This window comes from Malurus melanocephalus, unplaced genomic scaffold (genome assembly GCF_030028575.1).
Source record: "Malurus melanocephalus ecotype Western Australia unplaced genomic scaffold, MMel_1.1 scaffold_8, whole genome shotgun sequence".
NCBI classification, from domain to species: Eukaryota; Metazoa; Chordata; class Aves; order Passeriformes; family Maluridae; genus Malurus; species Malurus melanocephalus.
In genome coordinates this window covers 637,292-650,306 of record NW_026623240.1, presented here as the reverse complement: position 1 = coordinate 650,306, position 13,015 = coordinate 637,292, and the positions used below count along the sequence as shown (strand labels likewise).

The window sequence follows — 13,015 nt, the reverse complement described above, 5'->3', positions numbered from 1 at the left end:
TTGTGTGCAGTTTTGAGGAAGGTAAGCCATCACCAGCTTAGACTCTGTGGAACTGATGCCACGAGCTCAAGGCGTGAGGCATAAAAATTACAGCAACACTCACTTTCCTCCACGAGGGTGAACAGCAGAAAAAGTGATAATCTGAGGAGAAAATTGCTGATTCTCCATTTGTAAAAATCTGTCCTTTAGCACAGATGAGGTTTACTGACTCAATGTTCAACACCCCTGCATGACAGATCCCTCTATATTCCACTGATGAATTGTCACATTGTGCTCCACGCCTCAACATAACAGACTTCTCCATGAGAGACCCTGYGCAGAGCACAGACTTACTGCAGAAGAAATGCAGCATTCCTGGGATATTTAATGTTATAGGAAGACTGGGACTAAACATTTCCCCAAAAGTTTAATTTTTATTGTGAACTTGTAAGAAGCTTTTAATTTCTAAAGTAGCAAATGCAGTAACAGAGAGCGAGAGAGACTTTTTATGGCTTGGTGTTAAACTCTTATTTTAAAAATGCAGTTTGTTATCTTCAGCATTAAAAATATTAATTGATCAAAATAACCAGAATTACTGATGGCAAAAACGGATTTTTAAATGGTCCAAACTGCCTCACTTGCAAATTCAATGGTTCAAAATGCAAATCTAAAACAATTTAGGGCGTGCATCCACTTGATGCAGACTTCAGCTGTGGTAGGAAAGGCCTTGGCTCATCAACTAGGACTTTGTTAAAGGTCTCAGTCCTGGAATCTTTGGTCACTCTTTCATTGTGCTCAAGTTGTGCTAAAACACTCCAGATTCTTCAGGGTGAAGATATGCCAGACTTCTACATCATCAGGTGTATGGACTGAGGAAAAACAATGTTTAAACTCAGTCCCTTCCAGTTCCTCAAGCAGCAATTTTGAAGSTATTGAGGCTATTTGCATTTAAAGAAGTCTCCAGCCTTCTTTATACTGGGTCAGAGAGAGRGTGAAACCAACCAGAGAGATGAGATCTGGTCCTTAGGTTGAACATATCAGAGAAACACTYTTACTCAGGTAAAAAGGAGGAAAATCTGTTTTTCTGCTCCTTATACAGATTTAGAGAAWTATTTGTTTCTTTTTTGTAGCTAACTAACACATTTTCTTGCATTCTACAGCATTTCCCTAGCATAGCCTTTTACTTCTCCTATTAAACGTTGCTGATTTTATGCACAGATCTAAAAATACAAAAATTGTGAAACAAAAAAGATGGTATTAATCTTATTAGAAATCTTTCTGAAATATGGAAAAAGAAAAGGATATAAAGAACTTTTAAGAATATTAAAAACAATAATAATAATAAATGGAAAACTTGTAAAACAAAAAAAAAAAAACTTAAAAGTGTTGTGTGCTATGAAATGCTCATTTTTCTGTTAAAAAATGTACTTAATAAAAGGTGTCTAATGCTATTTAGTAGAAAGGTAAACAGTCCCTTTTATATTTGACATTAACAATCTGATCATTTGTCTCCCCAAAGAAAGCCCATACAGCTTTCATACAGACCACACAATAAAGAATAGTAATATTTCTGTTTACTGAGATATCAACTGGCATTTCGTTGCAAGTCAATGGTCTATCTTTGCTACAGCATACTAGACCTCAATCTGGCATCTACAAATGTCAAGAGTATAAAAAAAAATTATAGAATGGAAATCAAAAGCATGTTCTAAATTCCTAAAAACCAAACAAAGTTCACCTAGACATATTTGCTGCAGAAATCAGTACAATATTCAGCTGTCAATCTTGAAAAACAATGAGGGAGCGATGCTGTCAGTAGGACAGGATAATAACATTTCAAGCAGATGTTCAGGCGGGGCTCTAATTCTTGCTGAACTCCCTTGGTAAGCATTTAATTTCTTTATCATATGCAAGCTAGGCAAATTGTACTTCATCAAAACTGTATTGTGAAATATTAATATTTCATATTATAGYGAAACTCCATAGAATAACCTTTGTCATATTAAGAACATCAGAATTTCAAATGTCATGGTTCTGCATTTTAATGCATCTTAAATAGCTTTTTGGCTTGGCACCATAAATTATAACTAGTTTAATCTAAATTACTAYGCTGTAATATCATACAAAAATATACATTTTGTAATACAGACTCACTTCTGTGAAATACTAATGTTATGGAAAACAATGCATCATTGTACCATGATTTTTTTACCACCTTCAATTATGAAGCAAGGTGCACACTGTGCAAACGTACAGAGAGAGAACTAGCTGGGGCCTGAATATGTATATTGTAATAACAGCACACAGAAATGCAATATATGCTGGGAAAATTAATTAATTCTTTGCCAGCAATGGTTTTTATTTAGAAATGGTTCTGAAAATGTATTGTAAAATCTACRTCTGTGAACTGCATAAACATGTATTATGGCTAGAAAGTTTCCCCTGCTATGGTTTTATTCAAATCTAATCTMGTTTTAATTGTAGTTTTGTTTTTAAAATCATCCATGCAACTTGCTCCATATATAATGAAAAAAAATTAAAGATTAAAAATGAAGTTAGTCTGCATGTTGATTTCTGCTGGTTCTYATAATAAAGGCAACTGTTTCTGCATTATTGAAAGCGACAGCATCACAAATCAATGCATGTCACAACAAAATAAAGACAGATGTATCTGATTAATCAGAATTAAATTTTAGAAGTGAAGGAAGCATCTAAAAATCAAAGCAAACATTTCTGCTAACCCAGTTGTTTTTCATCTTTCTAAACAGCCTGTACAATGCAGCGAGAGAACAACAAAGCCTGAATTCAGCTGATAAAGCCCTAATTTCTGCTCCAAACTGCTCACTGTGGTAGGGAATATGGCACAGGAATGTGCACACCTCATATAACCTTTGACTTATACTATGTTTATACAAACTTTCTCATTACAAAAACTTTGTGCTCTAAACAACACAAATTTTTAGCAAACAGAACACCTCAGTAAAACACTTCTCCTAAAACTCTCCCACTCCCAGTTATTTGTTTAATTACTGCAGTATCCGTCATTCTGCGTGTAGTTCTCTGTTCATCTAAGSTCTAAAAGAGGTAATAATTGGTATCCATTAATTGTGGACTCTATGATATGCAGCTCCCCCATTTCCCTTGCAAACAGAATTTACAAATAAAATGTTGCTGCATGGAGTTATCTGAACAAGACAGAAATACTATTTGAACCAACAGAGCAATGAGCTATTGATCCTGMAGTCAAAAAGGGAAGACATGAATGTAGAAAAAGATGTGTGAAGGGACACTTCTATTTTGCTGCCATTTGTCTTTCCTAGTGATTGTTCATTTTAAAAGCATTTATTCTCTTTTCTGGAAGAAATCAAATCTAGGGGATACTAAAGCAGCCATGCAAAGATGTTTAATTTAGTAAATAAAATTGTACAAGTCACTATCTCCCTCACAAATACCAACAAACACATACAGGTACAAACACATACAGGTACAGTCCTCCATATTTGCATTACATTATAATATCCAACACCTTCTGAAGTATTTAGAGTGCAGTATATTTAGAAATATAAATACTCTGAAGGGATTTCAGCTACTTCTCACATTAGCTTTTTTGTAGGTTTCAACAACAGCACAGTAGTACGCAAGAACAAACTTTGCTGAATCACTCACAGCTGAAATGCTCACCCTACAAACAGAAAATGCTACAAAGGTTGTCATGAAGACAATTACGAGCAAGGGATGTGGGTGTTTAAAAACAGAGCAAGCACGGCATGAAACTGCACTCTGTGCTCACTCTCTCTGAGGCAGCACATGAAGCTTTCAAGGTGAGGCCATGACACGTGAGGATTAGAAAGATCAGGGGAGTAAATTACAGTCCAGAGGCTGAACTCCAGCATTGTTACCCAACAGTTCCTCTAGACAAGGCAGTAGGGCCTCTCATGGGCTGCAGGGATCCCCAGCCATGTGTTTTAGAAGAGCTTTCTGTGTTAAGTGATAAGAGACAAGGAGAAGTAGCTCATATGAAATAAATCCCATATCTTATGAGAATCACAGCTCTCCACACTGAGTCCTTTACATCTCTGTCCTTGGATCCCCTTCTTCCAAGATTTATCATGCCTTTCTCTCTGACCTTATTCCATCAGACAGTAGTTAATGTATGGAAATTTGTGTTTGGGTTGTATATGCTTCTCACCACCTATATGTCACTCAAATCTAGCCTGAATCAGTCACTGTTGCCACAGTGCCAAAGGATGCCCATGGTGAACAGGGAAGTCAYTGGCTTCCCCTGTCAGAACACAATGGCAAATTCATTCATAGGCYCTGGAAAAGGGAGAATTTCTCCTGCTGCAAGCTCCCCATGGCCACACAGGCAGTTTGTGCTTGGCAAATCAGAAGGAAGCCCACCAGTTAAGCTGTACCAGGATAGATAAAATGAGACAAGGGATGAACACAGAATCCTACTTGTATCACATATATTCGAGGCTGAAGTGGAAAAGCTTCAGCTGCCAAAACTGTGTCTAGCAAGCTCTCTTTCTTCCCAGGATCTCTTCCACTCTTGGGAACTGTACTGTCTGGGGAGCTGCACCTCCTCCTCCCACCAACTCTGCAGGCTTAGATCAGGAAATCTTCCTTCCTGATCCTGCTGCGCAGTTTGCTTTGACTAGCTAGGCAGGACAGCTCAGTCTGAAATCCCCACCAGGGGTACCACAACCCAAGACACCATTCTGTTCCTGCTGAACACCACACAACATTTACATCTACATTATCAGAAGCTAAGTGGAAAAAAAAATTAGCACATTATGCCAGAATATTTCAAACTCTCTACCAACAACTTTTTCTAGCATTAAGTCAACAAGAGCACTCTTTCTCTAATATCCTGTTCACATAAAAACTTCTCTACCTTATTGAGCTTTTCTTCCCATTTGAAATAGTTATTTTTGTAGCATTAAGTAGCATGCTTCTCTGATAAATCAAAGCAATTTTGCTGCTGCAGCACCTCAGCCAAGCATCTCAAATCACAATTAGTCACAAACACTAAGGCTTAACACCTGTGGGAGGTGCAGTACTAGGAAGAATACAATAACAGAAAAACAAGGTAGCACTTGGATGGGACAGTTCTACTAGACACAACACATGATTCAAGAGTAGGCACAGAGAAAGAACACTGTCTCCTGCTGAGCTTTAGCAGCAAGCTTAGGTAGAAATAACAATCACTGGGCTAGAATTCACTAGAAAGAACTACTCCGAACTTCCCAACTTCRAAACAAATAATACCTGCAATATTTTGCATCTTTTTGCAACAAGTACTTAAAAAAAACTTGTAAGATCTTCATGTGAGTCACAGCTCCAGAGCATGGCAGCCAGTGGAACACTTTGCAGTCGCCATTTCAGAAATGAGTCAGAGTCTGCTGCTTAGTATAGCACCAACATCACTTCCTACAACATGCATGTCTTTCCTCCTGAACTCCCACCCAGGCTGGAACTCAGCCTGTGTCTGTTTAGCTCTCGAGATGCACACTAATCAACGTGCAGTCTGGCAGGACCACCAGCATACCAGCAATAAAACGGATAAAAAAATAAGTCTTGGTACTTGCTATGGGCTGCCTGTAGCCTAGGCACTGAATAATTACAACTGACGGTATGTTATACATGTAAGTCAATTGTAAATGTACTTGAATGACATTTATGTCCTAAAACGTGTTTTAATAGGAAGTCCTGTGATGGAATCTCCACTTCAATCCAGAGGAACACATACTTCCTCAGGGCTACTTCAGGTGTGAGTGACAGCAGAATCCAGCCTGACATATTTTACAGAATGCAGTAGCAATACAGCATTTTGTCCTTCCTCCTTCCTCATGCTAGTGGGGCACCCACRATATTAACTCATCTATGGTACTTACCCACGTAAAGGTGGCAGAGGAACAAATCCACCTTTCCTCTTCTGCTCCATCTATCAGTACACTTGTATATCCCCGCGCTGAACCAAAAATAAAAGGCCCTTGTATCCAAATTAAGCTGAAAAGATTTCTTCAGCCCACACAAATGTTTGTTACTGGTTGACAAAATGTCAGTTGCTATTACTCACACTGTTACTCAGGCCTTTGTCCAAGGATCCACCTTTTTCTTCCTCTCTCTGTAAGCCAAACCATACCTAGACCCCAGCCCAAAACCTGTTTCTTTTMTCTGCAATCCATCAAAGCTGTTATTTTCTTCCACTGTCTAAACTTCTTTCTCAGTCCCATTTCACCATTTTGAATGTAGCAACAAGAAGTTGCAATCCTCCTGGATTCAAACAAGCAACTACACACTTAAAACTACACTAAATGCTTTATTTAAGGTGCCACACTGAGCCACAGCCTTCAAGACCGAATTCTAACTCCTTCCTCTTCCCCCAATATTCCTGACAGTTGGGATCACTGTGCTCTTCCCTCYACAGGCTTGTTTAATGTTGCCTCCACCTTTCTTTTCCACTATCCACCCAGCCTCCTCCTTGCAGCCACATTATCACATTGCAACTTCAACTSCAGTTCAGGGGCTCATCTTGGCAGCCTCTGCCACAGAATCCGCCTTTTGTGAGTTATGTGACAAAGCTGTTACTCATTCCCTTTGCATTCTGATCCTTCACAGAAAACACTTYCACTGCAGTATTTTTAAAAAAGGATTTTTTCACATAATAGTTGGCGAATATTAAAATGTGGGGCAATAAAAGGGAAGAATGTAACAACAAACAAAACCAGAAATTGTGTCACTGCACTGTTGAAACCTCACAGACTAGTTGAACTCCACAGTGTATCATATCCTGTCCTGCTATCTTTATGCTTGTTAGACATAATACAGCCGCTTCCCAAAGATCTAGATTTTTCAAATATACAAAGAAATGGTTACATGCAAAACAGACATTAAAATATTTCCTCACCTTATCCAGGGAGAATGTTTTAGTGACCGCAAAGCCCCATCCAGCCTCAAAYGCTCTTCGAATCATGGCAGAACTGGTAGCAGGGGTTGCACTGGCAATGCCAAAAGGATTTGGAAACTTCAGTCCAGCCATCTCTACACTGATATCCACCAAATCAATGGGAGTGTAGAACAGTGGTAGCTCTGGAACTGTAGAAACTGCAACACCATATAAGGACTGCAAAAAAAAAAAAAAAACCAACACAAAAACAGAGGATTTTTTTCTGATCTATTTTTATACAATKTATTATTAATTCTGATAAGAGAATAATTAACAAATAATAACCTGAAGTTTAAATATTGTATTTTGTGTTCAGACTTGCAAATCAGCAAAACATGCAAATACCTACCTATGTAACATCTTCTGCCCAAACAGTATTCATGCTGAAATACTGTGCTATGCTGGAAATAACTGAATGACAGTAACAATAATAATGAAGAAAGTTATTTTACATCCTGTACTGATAAGTCTGGTTCAGTCTGAAGGTTTTTTCAGCCATTCCACCTCTGTTCCCTACAGCAGTCAGTAACAGCAAGACTGAAAAAACCCAGKGTATGCAGACCCTTTCTAGTTTTCTTCTCAGGTGCCAATCTATRAAAAGAATAGCAAAATGTGAAAAATGAGGGAAAGCATCATGTGGAGGATCGCTCAGCCCTAACTCCATGTAGTCTGAACCTTTTCCCCCTTACTCTGAAAGATTTTATAGAGCCTGCACAATGGCATACCTATGCAAAACTAATATTGGGTTTGTATTTAATTCTATTAGTATGAATATACTTCAATACCAACAAAAGTTTGAGGCTGATTTGCCATCAAAGAACATCACACACAATATGGCTGTGCCAGCACAGTCACTTTTGTTTTCATTTGAAAGAGTCTGTTCTCTGAAGAGTCACTGAAAAGCATTCAATGTATATGTTGCATCTAAAACTATAAAAATAGTAGAGAGAAAAGCTTTCTCCATGTATGGATACTGAACAGCATCCGAATCAGGCTGGGGTGGTAGAATTTAAATCTTTGTTCACTCAAATGGTTGACTCAATAAAATAACAAAGAAATAAAGCAGGAACTTCTAACACCAAGAAGCCCTACACTGTCTGTGTTCCTAATAAGTCACAGCTAAGAGCACAGCAGTTTCTCCTATCTCTAAAAAGAAGATTTTTTCAGCAGGACAAAAAGAACCAGTACTTGAAGTGTGGAGATTTTCTCTAACAGAGTAAAAACCTCAGCCACATACAAATTACTGCCTTTGGATTTTTTTTTTTTTTTAAGGAACTGATTTAGTCAATTTTTACCTGTGAAAACTGATAAGCAAAGCTGGGATGAGGAGTTTTTTTTGTCTGTTTTGGYGCCTTTTAGGCTGGTTTAAAACCTGAGAGTTCACGTCTGTTTGGTTTCGGGATTGTGTGGATTCCCATCATACTATTCTGACCCCAGATCTTTGAATCTTCAGACAAAATGCATTTGGGGCCCGAAAGTACTGAAATTGTCCTTGCCTGAATGATGTGAACCTCAATGGGTGCCTAATGGTGGACATTTTGAGAAAAGCTAATTTCTAAAGAACCCCAACATGTGGGACCAATCTTGCTTCAATATCATGACCTCTCTCAGCCAGAGGCCAATGCAGTTACACTTTTTAAAAAGCCAAACATGCCCTATTTCTTCCTTCCTAAGTGCTCATTGCTTCCTCAGTCATACTCCACAGGGCCATTTGTCTACACCAGGAGAATCCTAGTTCTTCAGAAATCAAACAGCCTGGCATTCTACATCTCCAAAGCTTTTGTTAACTGGCAAATAAAAAAAAAGGGGGGAGAAAAAATTAGTTTTGTCTTTTTATCTTTTCATTACTTTGAGTTCAATTTCATCTTTCTAACTTTTTTTTTTTTTTTTTTTTTTTTTTTTTTTTAGTTTTCCTGCCTTCCTTCCCTCCCAAAGAGCAGAACCACAAAGAATTGCACCCAGATGCATTCAGGCCCCACAAGATGTGCCTAATGATTTGTTAATGATGATGTGACCCAAGCAGAGGTGGCAGGGGGACAAATACAGAAGGCTTCAATGGAATAAACCAAGCATCTAAAACCACACATGGGCAGGATGCAGCTGAAGGTTCAGTAGTCAGTAGCAATACATCTTTGGAGATTTATCTTCCTCCTTCCTATCACTTCCATTTTGGCTCTGTTTTCTGTTTTTTTCCTTTCAGCACAATGTTTATAAAATAAATATATTTACTAAGCCTTGATGCATTGTTCTCTACAAAGCAAAACTTTTGGCAAACAAAAATGTTATATAGCCTTCTGAAAGTGAAATCATCTTTATAATGAAGGATTTCCCTGACATTGCACAAACAAATAGGAAAAGAAAGCCTGCAGGCAGGAGTTTATTTATAATAACTCTTCCCTTGATTTTTAGAAGTAGAGGACAAAAAGTGTGGCCCATTCTTCCTCTTAATTTGATGCCAACCAGCTGAACTAACAATATTGCAGGTACTTGTTGCAATCATGACAATTTTTTGGAGACTGAGCAGGGTGGTGAAAAATCCCCAGCACATTGAAGGCAGTGGGTCTACTTTACTCTAAACAGAATTCGCCTGAAGGCAAAAGCACATGAGCTGCAGCACAGGGCTGAGAGACAGGAACTCAGCTTTAGACCTGATACAATTTTTGACATTAATTTTCTTTAGAYGGAGAAAATTCTTAACCAGAGTGATGTGGTCTAACTGCATTTCCTGGCCTTTAACAAAGATAGACTGTGAAAGCGAGTAGTTGTATTGCTGTTATTTTTCACAGAGAGCCTTCTCTGCAAATTCTACTGCCTGGAAGACTTTTCCTGAATACTTCCATCTTACTCTGGCTTTCTTCATTTTATAGCCTGATCCTAAAACATGTCCATTCTTTAACTTTGTGGTAAATATGTTTATGTTATTCCATACAATCTCTGAACAGTGGTGGCTGGAAGGGATGCCTGGGGACTATTGTGTCCAACACCCTTAGTCAAAGCAGAGTCAGCTACAGCAGGTTTGCTCAGGCCTCTGTTTGCTTTCACTGAGATTTTCTAAGCTCCTTCCTGGCTTTCTCTTTCTGTAATAGACATTTCTCACTCAGAGGCAAGTAACTAAAATAGCAGGTTTCCTGAACTTGCCTTTATTTCACCTTTTTTTTTTTGCTTTATTACTACATGCTAGTGTTGCATGCATTATTTTAGCTAAACAAAGGTGCATTCATTTTTTTCTTGTGGTTATTTGGAAAAGAAGCAGASAACATAACTAATGGCTTCAAATTCAAGCTTCTGAGGACTTCCCAATTCTGGTATTGATTATGAAATAATGTACATTCATACATGCTCAAGGAATACACAAGAATGGTCAATTTTGRTAAAGAATCAACACTGTATTCTTCAGACACAAAGCACATATATTTTTTGACAGCACAGGTAAAGAAAAATATAGCAGATATACAACAGTGGTTCAAAATAAAACCATGATGTGCTCAAAATTCATCTTGAATAATGTCTCAGTGAAGTGCACTTTATATCAGTTGGGATCCAGACCACTATTCTCTAACTGTATCAWGTACATTTCAGTCCAGAAGTATAAAAGAAACTTCCACATGGGGAGATTGCAGTAAAGAAAAGAGAGATTTAAATAAAACTGATTGTGAGCCAGAGAAAAGAAGTCACTTTTAAAGGGGAATTTTAGTGAGAAGATGATGGTGATTTGACTGTCATATATGGGAAAACAGTCCGCAGGTAAGTGTATGAATAGAGCAGGAGAGAGGCACAGTCATCCAAGAAGAAAATACTGGAAGCTGTCTTTGCTCTCCAGACAGACATAGAAAATTAAAAGTTCATCCTGCAATAATTGCAAGTTACCCTGAATATAACTATTATAGTGTTAAATCCATTCACTGATCAAAAAGAAATGAATGGYAACTGAGGCATGGAAGAAAACAGCAGCCTATACTGCTTCTGCACAAGATCATAATGTCACTGCTGGACAAAAGTGAAGGATTGCAATCCGCAAACCAAATAAATCACTCAGAATATTTAATTGCAATTTTTACGTCAGTCATGGAATAACAAAAGAAGGTTGAATTGTGAGAAAATGTGAGCAGCAGACAGTTGCAGGAATTGGGCTGACTCCGTTTGGATCTTTAAGGACTTGCAAGCAATGGCTCTAGGAAGACTGACTGTATTTCCTAACAGGTTCTACTACAGCTATCCTTAGTTAGGCTTTGACCGGTCATGTTTATAGAAACTAACCTGACACAGCTGCAGGCAACAATTTCTGAGATGAACCTATGCCTCACATAGTGGGAGGAATATGTTAGGAGGCAGGAGGTATTTAGGCAACTAATGATGGAAAGTTTCCAGCATAAGAGCAGCCAAGAAGCTTCTGTAAATAACTCTGAGTATTGAACATAAGGCATTTCTGCTGAAGAGTCCTTGAGTCTGGATCTCACGCTTGACTTGACCATGTGCCAGAGCTTGCAGTGACTGGAGTTTCAGGGCACATATCAGGCCCATCTGTTCACTTAGCCTTTTGCCTGGAGTAGGCTGGGATACAAGCAGCGTGCTGTTCAAACAGTGCATTCTGCAAGTAGTCAGGATGGTAGGTTTGAGTTGCGCTCTTTGACATGGTCCTGGATTAGTTGAGAAATCCTATGGAATAGCTTTATTTTGATGAAGACTGACTGCACTATTTATAGATCCTGGTGCTGAGATAGTTGGTGACTTTGGAAATGGCTACCTACTCCTTAAYTGAAACACAGACAGTATTAATGTGTTTCTCTAAAATTTAACTCGATTCAGACACTCAGGTCACGGGATGACTGCCTGCTTTAGAATCTCGCAATAGACAGAGAATAAGGTGGTGCGTAGGGGTATTTTTTCATTGGTTTTTGGAAGTTTCCAGAACACAGCAGTTTCCAGAACTGAGTGCATGCGCACAAGGGCAGGCACATGTGCACACATCTGTCCCTATAAACAGTAGGGTAACACAATCCTTCYCTCACCCTTCTCTAAACAACTTCTTTAAAAGCCAACTCTCCTCCAGTCACTAAAATTTCTACCGGGTCCAAACACTGGTGAAGTAAATTGCCAAATTACAGCATTCTGCACCACAGCAACCAGATTTTACAAGGKCTGCACATCCAAATAAATGCCCTTGGGCAATCCATTCATCTAACAGCTGGAAAGGTGACACTTGACATTTGGAAACTTTCCTGTGAAGATTGCTGTAAGGCTTTCCCATTAGCTTCCTGGTGAGACTGTAAGGTTGAATAAGCTGCCTTGAAACCTGCAAAGGGTAACAGAAATGCTCTAATATCACAAGTCTGCTCGATTTAAAATTCTAATTCTCAAGTCATGACTATTCAGAATTTTTCCGAAGTATTAAATACATTCCAGAGTGGGGAAAAAAAAAAAAAAAGCTTTGAGGAGGAAGCAACATGATAATGGAGGGCTTTATAAGTCATGCCTATATTTCTAGATGTTTATTAAGGAGACAAAAAGGAGGAGATACCCTCTTTCCCTTACCACAGTTACCCAAWATCACTGTGCACTGAGAAATTAAGCAAGCAGGTCAGGGATTAAAGATGTTTCACACTCAGCATTTTCATAGAGTCTAAGAAGGCAGGACACAAACAGTGCCTTAGAACAAGTGAGAAAAAATATGCACRGATACTAACAACAAGCTTTCAGTTGAAGTATTTTTAGGAAGTGAAATCAGACCCCAACAGCATGAAATTGCACAAACATGCAATCAGAGAGGCTTTGAGCAGATGGATGGGGGAGAAAGACATTGAGCTGTTACAGTCCCAACTTCAGTTGTTCAAATCTCTTGATGTGGGAGAATGAATCATGTATCATGTTTCTTAAAAGTTCCCTGTACTATGAACACACTTTTTGTCAGCTGGTTCTCCAGGCTGTGTCTCTGTCTCGGGAGGCTCCTTTGCAGCTCCTCTGGACCTTTTACTCTTCTACTAGAAAAATCAGGGCAGAGGTRCCCAGTCAGCAACATGCAAGGAGAMCCAAAGGSAGACCTGTAGTTACAGGTTTTTCAAGTCTGTACGTCTTACATTTGTCGGG

The 13,015-nt window shown here is 38.7% G+C and overlaps 1 protein-coding gene across 1 annotated transcript in view; it reads right to left on the bottom strand.

Moving 5' to 3' along the window:
* The window catches only part of DPYD (dihydropyrimidine dehydrogenase), a 326,068-nt gene that overhangs the window by 150,304 nt on the left and 162,749 nt on the right, over nucleotides 1-13,015 (bottom strand). The window contains exon 13 of the mRNA XM_057373372.1: nucleotides 6,893-7,108. Within this exon, the coding sequence (XP_057229355.1) occupies nucleotides 6,893-7,108 (216 nt within the window). The remainder of the gene's footprint in view (nucleotides 1-6,892; nucleotides 7,109-13,015) is intronic.